The 23,234-nt window shown below is 38.2% G+C and overlaps 1 protein-coding gene across 9 annotated transcripts in view; it reads left to right on the top strand.

The window, feature by feature from the left end:
* NCOA2 (nuclear receptor coactivator 2) overlaps positions 1-23,234 on the top strand; it is a 187,879-nt gene that overhangs the window by 97,669 nt on the left and 66,976 nt on the right. For 6 of the 9 annotated variants that reach the window (XM_026841596.1, XM_026841597.1, XM_026841598.1 and 3 more), the window contains 2 exons: positions 8,640-8,741; positions 9,652-9,824. In XM_026841596.1, the coding sequence (XP_026697397.1) occupies positions 8,659-8,741; positions 9,652-9,824 (256 nt within the window). In that variant the 5' untranslated portion in view covers positions 8,640-8,658. Of the gene's footprint in view, positions 1-5,560; positions 5,643-6,324; positions 6,461-8,639; positions 8,742-9,651; positions 9,825-23,234 lie in introns of all 9 variants that reach the window. The other 3 variants (XM_026841599.1, XM_026841601.1, XM_026841600.1) reach the window with 2 other exon arrangements.

Below are 23,234 nucleotides of genomic sequence, written 5' to 3'. Positions count from 1 at the left end.
GAAAGAGCCTTCAGCTTAAACATTTGTTTATAGTCTGTTAGGCTTTGTGTAGACTGAGAAAGAATGTGAGTAGTAGGTGTTGGAGCCAGTTTTCTGTTCTATTTTACACGGACTCAATGGCATTTGCTAGTAAATTATGTTCCTTTTCTTAGTTCTAGTTTGTGGAGTTCAAGAATAAAGTAGAATTTAGTAAATATTAATATAAATCTTGTTTTAATGTGATCTGTGATAGAGTCTCTTTCAAATGAAATTGCATCCTCTAAGTAACAAGTCTTATTTTCAGATAGAAAACAGTACAGGTGCACATCAGGTTTTAGTACAAGTCTTTTAAAGGTGACTGGAATTTTTCAGCTTGCTGCTACAACCTTCCTCAAAGAAACTTTTTCTGTTTTCACTTTATATTGTGTGACTTGCAGGGTGGTAAAGATTTTAGACAGTTTTATCTGTAGTGAAAGTGGCAGTGCTGTCTCAGGAAAAGAGCATACCCTTAAATAAATTAATATTGTTAATATGAGGTTACCATCACCAACCAAGGTATTGAACATTTTGGCAGACTTGGCATTGTTTCATTTGGAGTGTATCCCAATTCCAGGTGTTTGGTGATGAAGGATGGGTATAGTAAGTTGGTGACAGAACATGTGGCTTATGTGTATCAGTGATGCAGGAGGATGGTTTGATATATCTTTAACTTTCTTTTCTGCCAAACTTTTTAGTAGTGGATCTCTTGCTTTAATTTAATTTTACCAGGAAATACAGTCTTTTTTTCTTGCTCCTTTTATTTCCCTTGATTTTCATCTCTATTCTTTTACTCATTTCCAAACCCTTATCCATGTGTCTCTGGATTTGTCAAAATACCTGTGCAAGAGAAAGTTTGCACATGAGGAGGCCGAGCTTTTCCAAGCTCAGTGTGGGGTTGGGGGCTCAGTTAGCTTACTGGGATTCTGACAGGTGAGACGGTGAAAAGTGCTGGGAGTCAAAGCCCTCCTTCCTGAACTGCTGTGGGTCACCCATAGAAGTTTGGCCTTAGGCTCCAGGGGCTCCCATCTCTGATCTAGCATCTTATCCGGCCTCTGACAAGCGATTTCCTTTTGAGGCCTGGGAAAGTGGCTCGCAAGTATTGCCTTCTTCAAAAAGGTTGAAGGTTGCAGTATGTATCAATATTAAATATTTTCCAATTCAGAAGTGGAGCCAGTGAAAAAAGTTCATAAGCAGGAAAAAAATGTGAAGGATCAGAATCTGCATGTGACTTCCAACTTTCCTCTGTCTTCTACCAGAATTAATGCTACATGGACTACATCAGTAATTTTGAAACCGAGACTGAAAGCTTCTACTCAAGAAAGTATAAATTAGAATGGATATATGTTTGAGTTTATAATTAGCCACAGGAATATGAGCTGGTTATATTTGTAAATTGGGCCGTTAAAAGAAAATTTTTGCCAAACTTTTCTCTGACTTGTAATATTGTTGGTCAGTGAACAGCCTTTTTGCTGTTTGTTACTCAATAAAACGGTGACTTCTGTATTTCTCAGTTGTATCTACACTAAATGCATGTGTTGGTGTGCTGGAAGGGTGGTAGTGTAGTACTGCTACCTGATTGTCTGCTCTATGGTACTTTACCTTTTGTTTGCTACTTTTCAGATTGAAATAGCAGCTTTGAAGGTGTAATCCTCGTTTATTCTTTAACTGCATTTGTTAGGCTTATAATAAATCTGACAGTTTAACAGGCCTTGTTTGGAAGATGGCCTGCCCTGATAAGAGATAAAATGCACATTATCTTCTTCTACATTGACTCTGGATGATTAACTGGATTCACTGATGCTGAGGATCAGTGCTGGAAGGTTTACTCTGCATGCCATATTCCTTCGTGGGGTTTGAGGAGTGGAAGAGATGTTACAATTTTATGCAACTGATTTGTGCTAATTTTTTCTCCGTCTTCTCCTTCATGGGGCCTCCGTTTTTTTTCTTTTCTTTTCTTTTTTTTTTTTTTCCACATGTGTTTTATTTTTGGGTTTACATTGTTCGGGTTTTTTTTCCCTTTGAAAGATGAATGTCTTGTGAAAATATGTTTACTATTGCTTTATAATTAGGTTAAGTCTCTCTGTGTACTCTAACTTGGAACAGTTGCTGGTGGAGGATGTGAAGGAGGATATGCTGTCACGACAAGAGCAGAAACTATTGTTTTATTACTGATAACAAGAAAAAATGAATTTAGACCTCTTTCGGGCTCTGTTGTTTCAGTCTCCCAACATCTGGTAGAAACTGGTTAGGTCTCAGTGACTGTAATTAGTAACATATACTGCCCAAGAGTTTATTCATTTAATTTTTCAGTATTTGTCATTTGCATTTAACAACTGGAAAAATTAGACAGTGATTTTATCTACAAGTATTTTGGATGCTTAGGTCTGTGGTAGAGAAACAGAGAGAGCAGCGAGAATATACGGTAATAAAAGTAAATACAAAGAAAGTATTTACTTACATGAGTTCTTTAGGTATTTTTGGTAATAATAATTCTGCTTCTCTAATTATCTCCTTCCTTGTATGAAAATTATGCTGTGACTGTATTTATCTTTCCATTACTCTGTTGCTCCTCACTGATGCCCAGTGGAATTGAAGCTTGAGGGACATCTGAGTCAGCATTAAAAGTTCAGCTTTTAGTTATTGTTGTAGGGCTTTTTGTGGGACAGATGGGGAAAAAACTTTAATATATATTGAGAAGAAAAATCTGCTACCACCACTGAAGGCAAAATACTAATTCCACAATGAGATATTATGTTTGTATTTTGGAGCACGGTACAGCTCCCAAACAACTTTAAAAGGGCATTATTTACACAATAAAAAAAGGAGTGCCTGGTCTTGCATGACAGTTCATTCTGCAAGACACACATTCAAATTCACCTCTGTAAGACATTTTCAAATAAAAATTGGTTTAGTTCAGCATCTGATATACCATGATGCTATTTTTTTTCATTAACAAACATTAACTGTCTGCTGGGTCAAGCACTGCCTGGATGGATGATCCCAGGGAGGGGTGGTCAATGGAGCTAAATCCAGCTGGCGCCCGGTCACAAGTGGTGTTCTTCAGGGCTCGGTGTTGGGACCATTTCTATTCAACATCTTTATTGATGATCTTGGTAAGGCATAGAGGGTATTATCAGTAAGTTCGCAGCTGACACCAAGTTAATCGGGAGTGTCGATCTGCAGAGAGACGTGGACAGATTGGATCGATGGGCCTACTTCAACAAGTGCCGGGTCCTGCACTTGGGCCACAACAACCCCCTGCATGGCTACAGGCTTGGGGAGGTGTGGCTGGAGAGTGTCTGGAAGAAAAGGATCTGGGTCTTCTAATTGACAACCAGCTGAACATGAGCCAGCAGTGTGCCCAGGTGGCCAAGAGAGCCAACGGCATCCTGGCTTGTATTAGAAATAGTGTGACCAGCAGAAGCAGGGAGGTGATAGTCCCCCCATACTCTGCACTGGTGAGGCCACACCTGGAGTGTTGTGTCCAGTTTTGAGCACCTCAGTAGATATTGAGGCGCTGGAGCGAGTGCAGAGGAAGGCAAAGAAGCTGGTGAAGGGCCTGGAGAATAAATCCTATGAAGAGAGATTGAGGGAGCTGGGAGTGTTCAGTTTGAGGAAGAGAAGGCTGAGGGGAGACCTCATCACTCTCTACAGCTGCCTGAAAGGACATTGTAGAGAGGTTGGAGCTGGTCACTGCTCATGGGTGATTAAGTGACAGAACAAGGGGGAACGGCTTTAAACCCCAACAGGGAAGGTTCAGACTGGACATTAGGATAAAATTTTTCACAGAAAGAGTGGTCAGACAGTGGAATAGGCTGCTCAGGGAGGTGGTGGAGTCACCATTCCTGGATGTGTTTAAGGGTCGTTTAGATGAGATGCTGGGGGATATGGTGTAGGGGAGAACTTTGTAGAGTAGGGCTGATGGTTGGACTTGATGATCCCAAGGGTCTTTTCCAACCTGCATGATTCTATGATATGTCTCCATCTCTCTCTCCTCAGTGCAGTGATTACTGTTGGTTTTGTTTTTACTAATTCCAAATTTCATTAATCCTTTTCCTATTCTATACCATGCTAAATAAACCTTACCCACTTTTTATTGATTTTTGTTTCAGAAGACATATGGTAGAGCTGATACTATCTTTTCATTTCTTCTAAAGCACTAAATGAATCGAACTGTTGAATTTCTTTATTTTTCTTCTTTCTGGAAATTCCTGTAGAGATGTACAAAAAGATCAGAGGAGCAGGATGAATGCTGTTTTCTAATCGAAGGTAGTTCCCTATAGAGAAGGTTTATGGAGTAAAACTTTGAGCCTCTGACTTGTCATTGTACTTGCAGTGGCTTCAGTTTTGAATCGTCACGTTTTCTGGAAAAATTCAGACTTCAAGTTTGGGAGTTTAATTTTCTAGTCTGAGAAGCTGTCCATGTGGTTCAAGAGTCTTAAGAACAACTTTAAAAGATCCTAAATTATCTTGTTTAAAAATATTAATTTATTTGATATTACAAATTTGTGTATATTATAGAACTATTAGTAATAATGAATAACCAAGAAATTTTGAGATGGATGAATGAATGTGTATGGAGGGAGTTAGGGCAGAACCTAAAAAGCAGTTTAGCTACTCCTGGCCCACATATGGGTTTTTTGTATGTCTAAAATTCATCTATCAAGTCAATCTAAATTCATGAGGTTTTCCCTTCTCACTTGAAAGTTTCCTAGGTGTCTGCTTATTGCTGCTGCATGTGCCCAGAAGCGCTTTCCTCTGAAAAATGTGGTTTTCGTTCCTTGCTTATGCCACGTTAAATTTGTAGAGGTACCTAGACCCTCCAGAGATCTTCATCTAGTAGTATGCATAGATCTTGAATGTGAATTAGCTCATGGGGGGGGGAATATTAAATAAAATTAAAACTGCTTTGTTTTGAAAGACATGAGGCAACTGGAAGTGTGCTCACCTCTTTGACTTGACTTGTTAGAGTCATTACTGAGAAATGGGAGATACAGGTTTGCTACCTTCCTCAGCCTAAGGGATTCAAACCTCAATCCTTTGCATCTTAAGACAGTGTTTGAACTACTTACCTGTGAGTTTATGGACTATACACCTAAAGATTCCTACTGCTCAGCAAGGGTTAATTAACCTTGCTCTCTTTGCTTCATAAATGTCCAGTTTTGCTTCATAAATGTCCTGTGTGATAAAAACCCCTCTGGGAAGAGGGAATTGAATCTCCCAACGCCCAGTTTCTGGCTGGCTTAGTTGGTACGTAGCATTATGGAAGAGCTGGGTAGCAGATTACCCATCCACAGCTTCTTAAAGGTGATACCTCCTCATTTATTCTAACTCAGGAGAGGATTCTCTAGTTTCTGAATCCCAAGAGAACAGCAGAACTTTACCTACCCCAGTCAGCCCCTAATTCCCTAGCGTTACAGGGTTTGAGAGCACATCCTTTTGATTTTAGTACTGTGTACTAGATACTGCTGAGTGACTTTCATTTTGGCCTGTGAGACTTTTAAATTGCCATAGTATCTTCTCTCTCTCTCCACTTTCCAAGGCACCTAACTGGATTTTGCATTCTGCTCTGAAGCACGGGCATCAATAACACAGGAGCTGCAGAGCCTATACAGATCTTTGAGGTATAGAACGTGATTTTTTTTTTTTAAATGAAGGCGTAGGGGAGAGTGTAAAGCAAATATGATAATAGGTGGTAGGTTTCCAGAAACACTTTATGAGTAAAAACAAAGGAGTAACTCTTTCTAAGAACTGATAATGCTGCTGACAAAAGACATAATGGCATGTAAGTAAAAAAAAAATAATAAATTTAGAACCATTTAATGTGTTTAATAAGGAGAGAAGAAGGTGCTAGTTTTTTAATAATGACACTACTTTTGTTCCCTTAAATACAGAAGGATGAAGTTTAGATGTTTATGGTGGGAGGTTAGTTTTAATGTTCCCTCTGAAGGCTCATACTGTAGATGTAGTGGAATTCCTACAGAACAGCATCAGTGTGAATGCAAGAAGAATTGAGCTGTGCATTGGTGGAGCTACTGGTGAAACTTTGGTTCCTGCAAAAATAAACTTCCCTTTGAAGTAAGCCTGGCAGAGTAGGTGGGAAAACTGTCAATAACTGTTTCCTATTTGCTTTCTAGGGGAGAAAGTAGGAGTGGAGAGGTGTATTCCCCCTAAATGCCTACCTCTGACTTTAATTCTTAATAATACTCTGGGGGAGAAGATGACAGCTGAATGTTTGATGGGTTTTTGTGAATTGTTGTGCTTGCTTTTCTCAAGAAAAACGGTTAACTGATTTACATTTCTCAGGTATTTCTTGGGAAGCGTAAGAAACTAAGGGATTCCCCAGCCTAATTTTTCTTCTGAACCATGTGAGTCTGTCTCAGAGACCAGATGATCTCAGGAATGTACAGCTTTCATCATGCTGATGATTTTTCTCACCCTGGTCAGTGAAAAATTTAGTCATTGGAACAAAGCCCCAGGGACAGTTCAAACTCTCCACAACAGAGACATGGAACTGCTGTCTCCTCACAACTTCTCTTTAATTATTGTCACATAGAATCTTGCTCCTTCCTTGGAGCTCTACTTGTGATACTTGTGAAATTGTGTGTATTCAAGGAAGTGCTTAGGTACTAACAAATTAGGCAAATGTATATTTCTACTTTTGTACTTAGATAAAAGGATTTGAATGACTGTGGGGCTAGAAATCAGTAAAGATAAGTAGTTGTTAAGGAACGGCAGGTGTCACAGGCCACACTGGAGACTGGTAGATGTTTCAGGCTCTGCAGTAAAGTCAGGGTTGGTGTGGTGCTGTGAATGCCCTGACTGGGAACACTGAGAGTTCTCCAGCAAGTACAGAATGATGGAATTTGTGATGGTACATCTTCCTTTTGAGAGGTCATCTCTGCTCCACTGCAGAACCAGGGCCTTCATGCTCTTATTGCAGTTCTCAAAACATTGGCAATATGCACGTACGTGTAGATACACGTATGAATGTGTAGACTCAATACAGAAAAAGATAATCCAGTTATTTTTCAAGTAGAATCTGATACCATCTATGTCAAAGACCATCTGGGAGCTATATGTTTCAGGCATGATCCAGTCTTTTTAATGAAACCTGACCAGTATCTAGAAAAAGGAAAATGACTCCACTTTCTCCTCAAACTTGTTAAAAAGAATATTTTCAGTTCAAAGAAAGGCTTTTTTTTTTTTTTTTTTTAATTTAGAAAAATGTCTGATGGTTTTCAGTTTTGAACCTGAGACAGCTCTGTCTTCATTTGCTTGCTGGAGTTTCCAGTAAGTAGCCTTTCTCATCATCCCTACAGAACTTGGATCTTAATCTCCAGGCCATTTCTGCAAATCTCCATTCAGCCAGTTCATTGAGAAAATTAAGATTTCTAGTGTGAACATCCTATTACTGAAACATACTCTGGCTGCTAGATTTTATAAAGTATCAAAAAGAAAAAGAGAAGGGGACTGCAGTGTTAACCCACAGCAGTTTCCTCATTAAGTTCAATGCATGGCTGACTGGGCCAGCAGAAGGAAGGGAACTGGTGGGGCAGAAATGAAGGGCTTGAAAGATGTGGTGAACCCCCTTGTTTTGATACCTGATTTCCATTTTATTCCAGTGTGAAGTGATCATAGAAAGAACCACGGACTCGTAGCTCTTATTTTAGCATGGTATGAATCACCGCCTGGAGACACTCACCTCCTTCATGACCCTCATGTTTATTTTTCTGCTAATCCCAAACAATACAGGAGCTCTCTGAAATGTCTGGCAATGTCTCTCAGCCATCATCCTTACAAAATTGGCAGCAACTAGGAAGATAGTGAGCCTAGGACTGCCCTGTCTTACATGAGCTTTTTTACATCATCTCCTTATGCCCTTCGTAGTAGTGATTTCTGCCTCCAAAATATTGGTACTTATTGAGGAGTAATGTAATCTGGGGCAGCTGAGTTTCATACGCTCCTATGGTGCATAGGACAACAGCCAGGAGCAGGGCTGTTCATTGCACAACTTAAAGCTTGCTTTGTTGTAACATATGATGTCTTGACAAGTTATTTTCCTTATGAGGTAGATTATATTTACAAAATATTTATCAATTTCTCAGTGATCTCTAGGGTTGACGCATGTTCTTTTTCTACAGTATTGTACTTGTGCAAGCATTATTTGCTGATTTTTAACTAAAGCGGCATGTGCTACCTTTTCATGTAGCTGGGATACATGTTTCATTTCATGTATTTCATTCAGTTGTGTTTTTCTTGTTGTGTAGCACTATGGCTTTTCCTTTGTCTTCCCTCATTCAACCTTGCAAAATTGCCATGAAAATTCAGCAGCCCAGGCACAAAACGTACTTATCTATTCTTATATAACTGGTAACAATCAAAGAGATGATAACGCTTTGCTTGCCCACCACAGATTTTCTTCTGAAGGAGTTTTGTGGAGCATTTTATGGGGTCATAAACACAGTGTTTTTATTAGTACCTGTCAAACAAACTCTATTTTGAATGATAGATTTGCCAAGTAAAAACTGAGTTGATCATGGAACAAGAAACTTAGAAATATGAGCAGAGAATTCCTGACTTTTCCACCATAACCCTTTCTTGCACTTTCTTCCTTTTAGTTGCTGATATGTGTTCAAGATGAGTGGGATGGGGGAAAATACCTCTGACCCATCCAGAGCAGAGTCAAGAAAGCGCAAGGATCCTGATCAGCTTGGACCCAGGTTAGACCATTCATGTCTGAAAACATTGAAAGAGAAAGGCTTAAAAAAATGTTACATGTGCAGAGAAAGGCTTAAAAAATGTTACATGTACCTGTGTTTTTCAGTTAGAAAATCGCAAACTCGCCATTCTTGCAGAAAAGTCAGTACTAAACTATTCTGATACAGTAATTCTGTGTTGTGGGTTTGGGATGGGGGTGGGAGTTATTGTCTTTTATTTTTTGTTTGTTTGTTTGTTTGTTTGTTTTGAATCCATAGTGCCAAAATACAGAGTTTTGGTGACAATATAGGAGCTATGTAAAATCTTTTTTGGCTAATCATTGCATGGAATCTTTAGTCACTCCTTCTGGCAATCTAAGATTTTTTTTTTTACCACCTCTCTTGTGTATCCTAATCAGGGACTTGAAAAGTATTTTTCAGTTTACTAGTAGTTGCATTACCAACACAAATTGTAAAGCACAACCACTCATTCATCATTTTTTCTTATGACTGTTGTAATTTCACAAGGAGGCAGGAAGTATGGGTTGTTTAGTTTAACTTTTTAAGCTGTTTCATGTTTTCATACACTGTCACTGTATGATACTCTTTGGATTCTCAGTGCCATGTGGAGAGATACTTTGTTCAAATCCCACTCCCACAATTAATCTTGTTTTGAATTTCAAATCCCAATCCTTTTTTGAAACAAGAACATGACTGCTGGGAAAAAATAGGTAACATCTTTTTTAATGCTCCTTTCCTTGTTCCAGAGGACACATTTCTGCTTGAGAAACTTTAAGTTATATTTTTGTAGTGGGATAGGGTTATTCTGTTTTTGTTAAACTGCTCTCAAACCATTTGAAATCATATTTGAGCTGGTCAGAATCAGCAAGCGAACTGACATCAAATATGACATTTTTATAAACTCCTCTTTCAGCCCTAAAAGAAGCACTGAGAAACGTAATCGTGAGCAAGAGAATAAATACATAGAAGAACTTGCAGAGCTGATTTTTGCAAATTTTAATGATATTGACAACTTTAACTTTAAACCTGACAAATGTGCAATCTTGAAAGAAACTGTGAAGCAAATTCGTCAGATAAAAGAACAAGGTAAGAAGACTAATTAATTTACTCTGAATATTTTCTGTGTTGATTATTACTTTATTTTTGGCAAACCCAATAGTCTCTTCAGCTTTTTTTTTTTTTTTTTTTAGCAAATTCCCAAGTTTTTCATTAATCAATAATGGAAAATGCTGTAATGCTATGTGAAAGGAGTGTGTTAAGTGTCGTGTTCAGTATTTATAAAATAAGTGTCACAGAAAATTCAGAAATTGCCGAGAGAGAGAAAATCAATCAGTCCAATGTGTGCATCTAATGGAATTGAAATCAGTTGTGCTTTTACAAAAGTTAAACTAGCAGATGGCTTTGGAGGAGAAAAAAAAAAAAAAGGCTACTTGCATACTCATACAAGGATGATGAATTCATGAAAAATAGGCATAATCCAGGAGAGTGGGGTATTCTGCATCCCCCTTTTGCTTTCTTTTGTTGGTATGAATAGATATTGTGGACTAAATTATCTGCGTCCCTTAAATGATGACATCATATCCTCAACTACAATAGATTTGAAACTATTCTAATCTCTAGATAGGGTCCTGTTATAAATGTAAACAGAGAACGTGACAGTTTTCTTCCTGTTCTTTGTCTAGAAGATTAGTTTTGTATTTCTTTTCTTCTGGTATATTTGTATTTAAAGAAAAACGCCAAATCTTTTAGAAACTTTACATTTTTTGGAAGTGGGTTTTGTGGCACAGGTCAGGCAGGAATAGCACTGCAGGTGTTTTGGGCAGATTCGTATTCTTAAAGTAGGTGTGTATCATTTTTCTTTTAATGTAGAAAATTAAATCTCTTTATAATCTGTTTAGAGCAGTTCCTTTGGTTTTCAAACACTGTAATTAACATCTTTCACTTTTTTAGTATTCTGTGATTTCTGTGGGAAAATAATGCTTCCTTTTCCATACTGTATGTGTGAAGTTAGAAAATTGGAGATTGTGTATTGTATAATTTAGATACAGATTTAATTCTAAAGCAAGTAGATAAGTAGGTCTGCAGTTTCAGACATCAGCCTGTGCAAAGCTAAATGGAAAGTGGGAAGTGTCAAATTCTGTGAACTGCCTCCAATGTGACTCTAATTGATTAATCTTCAGGAATGTTCCTATTTCTCATCTTTTTCTCTTCTTACTGCTGTTAGGTTGTCGTGATTTTTAAAATGGATATTGTAGTGAAGTTGCCGTGCCCCATATTTGAAGTATATCTCTTAACCTGGCACAGTGCCTGTCATCATTTTGTACCTTTCTGGCATTTGAGATTGCTGTGTTTTCCTTATTTTCTTCTTCCTTTTCTCAGTTTCAGTTTTGGATTTTTGTTTCACTGTCACCAAGAGACACATTCTTCTTATCTTCACCTGAGAAGGGATAAGGACAAAAATTTGTGTTTTTCTGGGAAGTGGGTCCACAAAGAAAAATATGTTAGTCCACTTGTACTTCTCTCAGCATCTCTATAAAATCTAGTCTGAAAATCCGGCTCTAACTAATGGCAACTTTGGCAAATCCTGGGTTTTATTATTCAGGTCTAGTATCATAAAAACTGTTTTCATATTGATATAAAATGTTCAAGCTCATCAGACCAGGTTACATGTAAATTATTTAAGTCATCCTGAGCCAGAATTGTACCAAAGCTGACTGTGAACTTAATTTTCTAAGCTCATAAACGTTTATTGCAAAAACAACTGGAAATGCAATTCTAAAGACAGACTAAAATGCTATGAATACTGTTTATTTTAACAGCTAGAAGTACTTTGCAACCCTTGAGCAATAAAGATACTAAATTGCTCTTTATGATGTTGATTTGTTGCACAGGGTTCTTCTGCTGAGAACAATTAGATTGTCCGATAACTGTTTGGGCCTTTGTATAAAACTCATAGCTGGTACAGGCGAGACTTTAAGCCTCTCTAAAGGGCATGGCAAACCACTGAGACCTTCAAGGTGGACATTAATACATCTCAGAATCTAGAAGCAAAGATTAGAATACCTGAAATTATTCCTTTAAACTAATTAGAAGTTTGATACAGGTTTCTACATGGAAGCTACATCTGTATACTGTAATAGCAAATTTGAAAGGCTTTTCCTTTTAAGATAAATTTGAAATGACAGCACAGTTTCAAATGCAACATTGTTTTGGAACAGCCATTTCATTCACAAATAGGTCTCACGTATAGTTACTATTCAAACTGCACAAACAGTTTGGCACACCTATACTTCTGTTGAGTGCCACAAAAAAACTGACCTAAGCAAGGCAAACAGATTGAAGATCTAATAAGGCTATTACTATTGCTGTCTCATGTTTTTTAGGTAGTTTATACATCGCATTGTATATATATTATATAAATATTATATATTATTATTGTATATAATAATATATATATAGCGCACTTGTATATATTCATAATTTAAATGCATTAACTATTAGGTTGTTCCAAATCTTTCTGATTGCTTTTCCACTGCCAAGATGTGTTAGAAGACCTTTACAGTGGTGAAACACTTGCATTACTTTAACAATATATAGTTCTAAAACAAAGTCATTAAAATAATACTGTACTTTTATAAAGTGCTGTGAGGCTCAGGTTAAAAATCATGTTTTCTTACAGTTAAGATGTTTTGTTAATTTTTAGTGTTACACTGAATACCTGTAGGACAAAACTAAATGAATGTGCTGAAATTCTGGAGTGATTCTACAATAACATGGACAAATTAAGATGGCTCATTTTTTTGTGCAGTGGCTCTTCTCAGCATTCCTCAAAGACAGATTAAATTAAATTACTGAAAACTTATTTTACATTTTTGTTATTTAGAAGTTTTAGTAAAGAGGTTGGATTTTTGAAACAAATACGAAGAATTCTTAACAAATTTTCTTCTTCATCTCTAAATAAAATTGCACATTAGTCTACTTACAAAAGCACAGTCTGTTATAAATACCTTGTAAAGCCACTGAAAGCAACAAGTTTTATAGCTGCTACTGAAATTTGACAAGGAGACTTTATTCTAGGTTCTAGGAATGAAAACAAGGAAGGAAGAAATACAGATTGATATTCATTTCCCATGTCAAGCTTGCTGGGCTGGTAGCTTAAAAAATGAATAGATTTTTTTTTTCTGTAGTAATACTATATAATTTAGTATAATGTTATCTGATCTGTTTTATATGCAAATATATATTTGCAATACTATATCTGTTATCTTTATATCGTTTCTCACAGTATATACTTTAAAGATTCTTTAGTTGTGGTATGTTAGAGATTCAGTTTATTAAAATTTGAAAGCAAGTTATAAATATATGCATGTAACTGAATTCATTAGAAGAATTAAAGATACTTGGAAGATGTAGCCATTGCATGTAGTTTTAACCTGGGTTTTGAAATGGGTTTAGTACTTGGGGAAAACGAAGACAAGTATCTTTACAAAAGCTTGATTTTTCTACTGAGGACTTTTACCATATTACCTTACAGTGATAGAGATTTGTGGATGTCCAGAGCAGATGAAAAATTGTGATTTTTACCATGAAGATGAAACAGAAGTTATATTCATGTAAATCTTAAGTGAATATTTTTACTGGGTATTTGAGACTTGAGTTTCAAGCACTTGGGAAAAAAATAATTCAATTTTTTACTTATAGGATAAAAGTAATAGGAAATGGTGATTTTATGGTTGTGTTACATAGTTATGAAAGTGTAAGTTCTCCTGTTATTTGCAGTCTGTCTTAAGTTACTTTGAAGAAGTAACAGTCATATATGTTACAGATATGTTCATAATGTACACAGGCGCGTCCAAGCACAGAAAGTTCCAATTTGCACGTACTTAATTAAAAAACCTTGTTTTGGGCAAGTGTAAAGACCACTGGGGATAAATGTTCCTTTATATGCCAGACAGGCAAGAAGCTATAAAGCCATTTGATTGTACTTAAGAAATATATTTAGTAAAATAGTGTCTGATTGATTTTAGGATCCTACCTTATTTTTAAGAAACAATTTCAGCACGTAAGACAGATTAATTTCAGTTGTATAAATACTGCTGAAAATGGTTTCTCATATCTGAAGACAACAATTCTGACAGCAAATAAAGGAGTCTGGATTCTCTTCCTTAGTTTACAATTAGTTGAACTGTTTCACATCAATGTCATTTCATTTCATACCTACAATAGTCCTTTTCCTTGAATCTTGCCATCTGCTTGACTCCTCTCATTATATGTTAGCATTTTTCTTTCTCATTACTGTTTTTAGTTGCTCTGTCCCCCTTTAGCTGATTTTTTTTTTTCCTTCTAGGTATTAAGCAGAATCTAAAAATTAAACCTTTACCTTTAGTTTAAAGCTCTTTTTATCCATCATGCTAACCTCAGTCTCAGCAGGTAAATAGCTCACATTTTAAAGCAGAGACTATTTGTTACATTTCCCTGCTTGAACATCTCCTGGTTCAGGCTTTGAAACCTCCCTTTCTTCATTATCTAGTTGTGCGTTTGCCCTCTTCTCTGGATATCAGCAATGCAGTAGGTACAGAGGATACTGAAGATCACCTTAAGCTTCTTCAGCAGTTTCTCTAGCTAAGCAGTCTCCTCTGACCCCTTCAGTAGGAGTGCTGAAGAATGTGTCCTGATATCAAGTACAAGATGTGTTTTTTCCTTTCTCAAGTCCCCCGAGTACCTTTTATTAAACTCCACGTCTGCATCTCTTATTTTTCTCCTTCTACTCTCCATGCCTTTCTATTTTCTGCAGCCTTTTTTTTTTTTAGATTGGCATCCACCTGTCTTATTTAGATTCACATACGGTGGGATATAACCTACTGTGCCAAAGTATCCCCAAATGTGATTTTTTTATGTCTCAGTTCCATTTTCCTGCAGAGTTGAGCTTTCATGTGTCACCAGTTTCTGAAGAGGTTTTGTGTTCTGTAGATCAGCTTTTCAGTAGTACAGGGAAGGGATATCAGGGTGGTGATTATCAGTCTAGCTATTAATATACACTTTTGAGTTATCAGATCTTGTTTTCAGAATAGCCTTGCAAGGCAGACCTTGGATGGAATGAATCACCATGTGAAAGCTAAACAATGTTAGGAGAAGTACTTGGTGAAGAGAGACATGCAAGAGCTATGGAACCTGTGTGAATTTAAAAGGAAGGCTTGTTGTTAATCATATATATCTTCTTTTTCTGGTTTCACATTTGATAGCAAAACCAGTTTTTGCTTCCCTGTAGCAGTACTACTTTGTAATCACAGGGTCACTCCAGCAGATAGTCTATTGTTGCCTCCAGGCCAGTATGCAAGTAAATTTGCTTGCTAAAGGAAAACAGCATGGTCTTAAAGCTGTAATGAGGTGTTACTTTGGCTGCTGCTACTTTGAGTTTATCAGATCTGAATTTAGATTCGTATTTCACAATGTATTTCAGCAACTGCCTAACTTTAAGCAGATGAGTAATCCCTGTTAAGTCAGTGGAACTACTTAAAGGTTTAAAGTTATGTGCATAAATATCTTACCAAATCAGGATATTAAGACAAGAGAGCATAAGCAGACTTGTTTTTTGTTTGTTGTTTTTTGTTTTGCAAATATTTTAGTTGGTCAATTTTACTGTAATTCTATTTTTTTTATGTTAATCATATTTGAGATGGCAGGAGATTTAAAACTGATGCCAATTTTTGACTCCTTTTTTGAAGGAGTTCTTCAATGGCTATTATTATTTATATGTGCTGTACTTTCAGCCTGATAGGCTTTTAAGACTGAATTAAGTGATAGAGGAATTTGTGCTGTGAGGTGAAGCAATTTATGCAGAACATTTACAAAAAAAGTTTATGACTGAATTTGCTTTGCTGTCTCTTCTACCTACAGCTGAGTGTGGTGCACTGAAAATGGCTTTGATCTTCCTCTGTACTTTGTAAAGCTTTTTGGCTAAATACCCAGTTACCTTTACTTTACTACTAGCATGACCTCAGAGAACTACTGATTCACTGAAGAATTTAAACTGGTTTTAGGTAATGCAGACCATCAATTTCTTTTCTGGCTCTGATGAAAAGTAGTTATTAGCCAGCAGACCCATCAAGTGGAAAATTTCCTGGGGTTTGCTTATTTTACTGGACTTGTGTATCATGCAGAATAGTTGGCTTAAGCCTTATCTACACATAAGTTATGGCATTTTAGCTATACCAATAATTTTCTGTGGAAGCAATGTTATAATTTAATTAATATGATTTATGAGAGGAGCAGCTGAATATGTCTTTATGACTTATAGCTGTGTCCACACTAGGCTCAAACTATTGAGAAAGTTGGGATTGTTCAGCCTGGAGAGGAGAAGGCTCTGGGGAGACCCTATTGCAGCTGGTCAATATATAAAGGGGGCTTATGAGAAAGAGAGAGACTGAGGCCTGTAGTGACAGGACAAGGAGCAATTATTTTAAGCTGAAAGAGGGTAGATTTAGATTGAACATAAGGAAGAAACTTTTTACTGTGAGGGTGATGAGACACTGAAACAAGTTGCCCAGAGAAGCTGTGGATGCCTCATCATTGGAAGTGTTCAAGGCCAGGTTGGACAGGACTTTAAGCAACCTGATCTAGTGGAAAGTGTCCCTGCCCATGGGGTGATGGACTAAACGATCTTTAAAGCTCCCTTCTAACCCAAACCAGTATGTGATTCTGTGATTCTCTTTCTTCAAGAAAACAGATTAAAATAATCATCAAACTGGTAATTAAAATGGTAAAACCAGTGTAAAATCTGTGCACTTAATGAGATTTAGTGGATTGTTGTCATTTTTTGCTTCCTAATCATGGTTGAAGTCCTGTCTGCTGTTTTAGAATAAATATAGCCTTGTTCCTCAAAGTTAAAGAGACTGTTTACTCATCATCTGATTAGGAGATCTAGGTCAATTTTGTTATTATTTATTTTGACTGAGAGCAATAATAGAGTGGTTTAAAAGATGTTGATGTGCAGGCAGCAGACTGTGGGAATGAGGCAGCTGTTGAAAGCCCTGGTTCTACCATCCCTGCCCTCTTCCTGGACTTGAGTTTCCTTTCCTTCCCTTACCCTGACAGTTGTTTGGTGAGCCTGAGCAGGATTTTTGATTTGACCAGGAGGAGAGCATTTATCTTGCTACAGGTCTTTGGTGAGGCCTCCTCCAACACAGGTCCAAGCATGCCAGCAATGACTGAGCCATGGGCTAATGCCCACCATTGTCTTGGCTGGGCATTGCAGGGTGTCGGGCAATGACTGTCACTTAACAAGACATGCCTCTTGTCCGTGGGCTTCAATTTTGTCAATGATGGGTGATTTAAGTTCTAGAGATAATTTGCTTGGAGTTTTGATTCAGAAGCTTAAGTTTTGACTCCCAAGTTGTGGCTCAAAGTTGAAGAGAAACTAAATGTTCGCTCCTAAATGTTAAGGTAGTGGTATTTTCCAGGTAGAAATAGTAATTATTGGCAGGTATCACATTAAAATTTGCTTGTTTGTGCAAAATCCTACTAGTATTTTTCTTTTCTTTGATCTTTATTTTGTTTTCTTTCATACCTTCTAAATGACCAAGAGAGAAAATCATTCAAAGTAGTAGAGCGTTGTTGCTTACTTTATGTTCTGTAGCTGTGAAGATGACTGAGATCTAAGAGGTCTATAATATCAATGGTGGGGAAAGCTATAAAGATTCGAGCTGCTTCTCCTATATATAACATGCTTTGGGGGATATATCTCAAGTGTTCCTTCTGTTCATTGCAGGAATATTTTCATTAAAGTTTTGGTTTTCTTACTTTAATATTTAATGATCATAGAATGGTCTATGTACTTCGGGGAGTGTAGTGAAAGATGGAGACATCTCTTCCTGAAATTTAGGATTTTGGAGGCTACCTCCTTGCAGACAGTATATTGTTCCCAGGTTTCATTTAAACTGTCACTGAGCACTTTAAACTTCAAAACTTTACAATTTTTTCTTTTGCAGTTTATCGTGTATACTCTTATGAACTGTAAACATCATAAATGCATTTAGCATTTTAAATTTGGGGAAAAAAAACCCAGAAATATAGTCTGACATCCAGTCCTCCACAGTATGATCTAAGCTCTTGAGTCCAATGTTTCTCACCAGCTGCTCTGTCTTTAGAGGTATCTTAGGCATTGGAATGGGCTGCCCAGGGAGGTGGTGGAGTCCCCATCCCTGGAGGTGTTTAAGAGTTGGGTTGACATAGCGCTGAGGGATCTGGTGTCGTTGGGTACGGTCAGTTAATGGTTGGACCAGATGATCTTCAAGGTTTTTTCCAACCTTGATGATTCTGTGATCAATAAAAAAATATGGAATTTAGGTGCTAAATAAGAATCAGGGACTGCTGATTTGAGTCTTAATGTTTGCATTTTTAGTCTCTTATTGCTGGAAGGTATGCAGTGTAAAAGGTGCTGACTGTAGAACACCAGGGCTGCTTGTGTGCTTTAGATCAGTGAATACAATGTACTAATCTCAGCAGCACGTAAAGCAAGTAAACGTGGAAGACTTCATGTTACCTTGACTGTCTCTGTGGAGCTTAATTTATGGAATAGCAAATTAATTTACTGAGAGTAGCGATGATACTTCAGTCAAAATAAGATCATCTATTATAAGGAACCTAGCTTTTGTTACACAGCTTTTATCTTTTCTTTTTAAAGACTGCAGCCTGAAAAGTGATAATATAATATTTACTCACAATGGTGCAATGCCTTTCATACCATGTTTGAATCCTGAAAACCTGTGGATTCACAGCACATTAAAGAGGTATCGATCAAAGGCTCCTCTGTGTTCTAACTAGAACCAAGATAATTGCATCTGTTCTAAGTCATGCATTTGTTATTTCTGTAAAAGATTCTGCATATGCAGTTAGAAATAGGAGTGCTTGAATGTGAAATGACTGAGGGTATGAAAAACAATTACTATGTCAGCTTTCAGTTTCTTTTATGAAAACCCACAGTATGCGACTGGGGAAAAAAAAACAGACTGAAGTTTGAAGGATGACGTGGCAAATGTTCAGTTACTTGCTCTGTCATGTACACTGTTGGGCTCCCTGTGAATGTCCTCAGACAAATGGTTAGAGAGCCAAGATATATATGCCTTGTGTTTCCTTTCATTGTTAAAGTGTGTTGGCACATCTATATGTATTTTACAAGACAGTGGGTACTCCAGTGTGTACTACACACTTAACACACACAAACACACACATACTCTCCCTCTTCCCTTTGAAAGCAAACCACTCTTCTTTAGCTTGCACAAGATCAGAGCAAGTGTCAGAAGATGGGGACAGAAATGTATATAAATTTAAGTTCTGCTAAAGTAGAAAACTTTCAAAGTAGATACTAACTGGAGATGCTCCAGATATTGCCATGTTATCTGAAATCGTATCCATGTGCCCCTTTGGAAGAAGTAGCCGTGTGGTACCTCTACTCATCTTGAAGCAGAAAGGCATGTCCCTGCAAATCGTGCTTTGCTTACCGACACAAAGCAAAATGGAGCTATGCAATATGCCTGCCACAGAGGACTCTTTCATACACAAAGGCAGGATATGGTCTAACAGCTGGAATAGGTGGCCAAAGCTGACTCATACATAAGGTGCAGATTCTTAGTGGAAAGTTAATTGAAATTTGAAGCAATTTAATGAAGAATTTGTAGGTTCTGTCAGCCCTTCCAATCAGATTTGAAAGTCCTTGAAAATACATGTTGTAATTCAGTGGAGGTTCTTGGCATGATGCAGGAGTCACTTGGTGAAACATTTTGGGATGCATTACAGACATCTGGCTAGACAGAGTGGTCCCTCATTGTCTTAAGATGTGTGAGCATGAAGATCATTAGCCTTTTACTGGTACTTTTTTCTTCTGAGGCACAATTTCCTAGAAAGACTTGGAACAACCTGCAGTTCCCATGAGCCTTCAGGAGGAGATGCCTTCCAGAGACAGGTTATTCTATGTCAAATTAGGTCCAGGGCTATGTTCAACATTGAAGAGGAAGTCTCCTTAAATATAACAATTATTGGGGGGGGGAAAAAAAAAAAAAAAAAAAAAAAAAGAGGAATAGATATCAAGGTTCTAAATTCTAAGTATAGATTGGGAAGATCATAGCACCCTCATTTAGATTTTTTTTTGGTTGGTTTGTTTTGGTGTTTGGTGGAAAAATATTGAGGTATTTTGTGCCAGTAACATAAAATTCTTCCTGTCTTCCTTCTTTAGTATATCTTTCACCTCCTTAGTCTGGAGGAAATATTTGAATGTTTTAATTTATTTTTTTGTCTTTAGTTATTTCTTACAATCACTCTTGACATATCTGAACGCAATGCTCTTTGTCACTAGCTGTCAAAAGCGTAGTTTATGTAGAATGGATTTTGTTTCTATTTCCCAATTTCTCCGTTTTCTCTTGAAGGTCTTTATTTTCAGCCTTTGCTGTTTATTTTTCTCTCCTTTTTAATAATTGTTTTGTGTTTCACTTCTTCCCCATGATGCTCGCTTGCCTTCAGTGTGGCTTTAACCATTGTTTTGGGACCAGCATCACCATACCTATGGTAGTTTTATTCCATTCACTGTTGTTCCTCTGATACTGTTTTTTCTCTTAGTGCTGCAGTAAGAAATCATGGAATAGTTTTAGGGAATGTGACAGAACTTACTAATGAATCATTGAGTGTTACACCGATTGATATCAAGGATTATTGTGTTTACTATTAAGCTGGAAAGTTGAGTTACCATCTGTCTAGCTGCTAGAGTTGCTGATTTTAACCGGACATTATAATACAGCTTGTCAGTCCATTGTACTTAAAGTTCAAAATATAATTATGTGTTTGCAGTTGGCAATATAAAATGTAAAGATGCCCAGTAAGCTTTTTTTCCTTGCTTCTTTGTATCAGTGATACTGGTAGAGAAGACAGTCTATAAAACCTTTATTAAATATAACTGAAGGAGGATATTAGCTTTCTCAGGGTTAATGTGGGTTACGGTGCAAGAATACTCGTCCTTTCCACAAGCTCTGCCATGGTCATCGGTGTTGTCATTCATTCGTTGTTTGATGCTCAGACAAAGGATATATGTCCTTTATCTCAACATCTGAAACCTTAAACCCTTTCCAAAGGTGGGGGTTTGGTTTCTTTTAGTTGGGGGTTTTTGCGTTTGGGTGGGTTTTTGGTTTTTTTTGTTGGTTTTTTTTTTTTTTATAAGGACTTTGGCCCAGATCTACAGATGCCTTAGAATTTTGATATTTAGCTCAAACCCCAGTATCCTTAAATGTTTAGGCTGAGGAAAACCCATAATCCTGTGGGAACAACATCTATTATTTAAAAGGTCTCACCTGTTGGTGCTTTAATAGGTGAAGTGAGGAGCAGGCACCCATGTTCCTTTTTGCAAGCAAATAAATAAATTGGAGACTGGAGAAGGTTCTGGGTTATGATCTGATGATCTGATTCTGATCTGATGCACAGGCTTGGCTGCAGACCTGAATCACCAGACTTTGCGCCAAGGAGAGACCTGAGTGGGGCGAGACCTTAATCTTCAACATTTCCAGGTTAAAGCCACATTTATTCAGCATACTCCATGACACAATGGGCAAACAGGGCCACCTCACTCCCAGCCTGTGCTGCATCAGGAGTTTGGGGCTGGGGAAGAGCAGCAAAGCTACAGAGGCAGCTATGGCAGCACACACTGCTGTGACATGGAGCATCCTTTCCAGTGAGCTGCTAGTTGCCTGTGGTTAAGGAAGCTGTTTTTAAGGCAGGACAAAATTTCTTCTCAGAGGAGAACTGATAAAGCTCATTGAGAAAATACAGACAGTGATACTGTTTGTGTTTAATTATTTTTCTGTTTATGGATTATACCGACTTATTTAAGAGTAGATGCTGATCCCTACTTCATGGCTCTGAAATAGAGAACAAGAAACAGTAATAAACACAAAAAGGAAGCCTACAGAGGGTGGAAGCAAGGACAGATGACCTGAGGGGAATACAGAGAAACTGTCTGAGCAGCCAGAGATCAGGCTAAAGAAGTCAAAAGCCCTGATAGAATTAAATCTGGCCAGGGACTTGAAGGGCAACAAGGAAAGCTTCTATAGGTACGTTGGTAATAAAAGGAAGATTAGGGAAAATGTGGGCCCTCTCTGGAAGGATACAGGAGACCTGGATACCTGGGACATGGAGAAGGCTGAGGTACTCAACACCTTTGTCTCAGTCTTCACTGGCAAGTGCTCCAGCCACCACCTCCCAAGACACAGAAGGTAAAGGTGGGTACTGGAAGAATGAAGAACCACACACTGTAGGAGAAGTTCAGGTTTGAGACCATCTAAGGAACTTGAAGGTGCACAGGTCCATGGGACCTGATGAGATGCATCCATAGGTCCTGAGGGAAGTGACAGTTGAAGTGGCTCAGCCACTGTCCATCATATCTGAGAAGTGGTGGCAGTCTGGTGAAGTTTCCACTGACTGGAAAAGGGGAAACATAACCCCCATTTTAAAAAAGGGAAGTAAAGAGGACATGAGGAACTATAGGCCAGTCAGTCTCACCTCTGTGCCCAGCAAGATCATGGAGTGGATCCTCCTTGAAACTATGCTAGGTCATATAGAAAAGGAGGTGATTGGTGTCAGGCAACATGGCTTCACTAAGGGCAAATCATGCCTGACAAATTTGGTGGCCTTCTGCAACAGGTTTACAGCATTGGTGGGTAAGGGAAGAGCAACTGATGTCATCTACCTGGGCTTGTGCAAAACTTTTGACACTGTCCTGTATGACATCCTTTTGTCTAAATTGGAGAGACATGGATTTCATGGATGGACCCCTCAGTGGATAAGGAATTGGCTGGATGGTCACACTCAAAGAGTTGTGGTCTATGGCTTGATGTCCAAGTGGAGACTAGTGACGAGTGGCATTCCTCAGGGGTTGGTGTTGGGACTGATGTTGTTTAACATCTTTGTCAGCAACAGACAGTGGACCTGTGAGTGCACCTTCAGTAAGTTTGCCAACAACACCAAGCTGTGTGTGCAGTCAATACGCTGGAGGGAAGGGATGCCATCCAGAGGGACCTGGACAAGCTTGAGAGGTGGGCCTGTGCAAATCTCATGAAGTTCAACAAGGCCAAGTGCAAGGTCCTGCACATGGGTCAAGGCAATCCCATGCACAAATACAGGCTGAGCGATGAGTGGACTGAGAGCAGCCCTGAGGAGAAGGACTTGGGAGCAGTAGTGGGTGGAAAACTGATTACAAGACAGCAATGTGCATTCGCAGGCCAGAAAGCCAACTGTATCCTGGGCTGCATCAAGAGAAGTGTGGCCAGCAGGTCGAGGGAGGTGATTGTCCCTGTCTACTCTGCTCTCGTGAGACCCCACCTGGAGTGCTGTTGTCCAGCTCTGCGGCCCCTGACATAAGAAAGAGATGGACCTGCTTGAGTGGGTGCAGAGGTGGCCATGAAGATGATAAGGGAGATGGAGCACCTTCCTTATGATGACAGGCTGAGAGAGTTGGGG

Source organism: Athene cunicularia, assembly GCF_003259725.1.
Source record: "Athene cunicularia isolate RWA chromosome 2 unlocalized genomic scaffold, athCun1 chr2_part1, whole genome shotgun sequence".
In the NCBI taxonomy this organism is placed as follows: Eukaryota; Metazoa; Chordata; class Aves; order Strigiformes; family Strigidae; genus Athene; species Athene cunicularia.
Note: the sequence above shows the minus strand (reverse complement) of the source record. Positions and strands in the feature narration are given on the sequence as shown.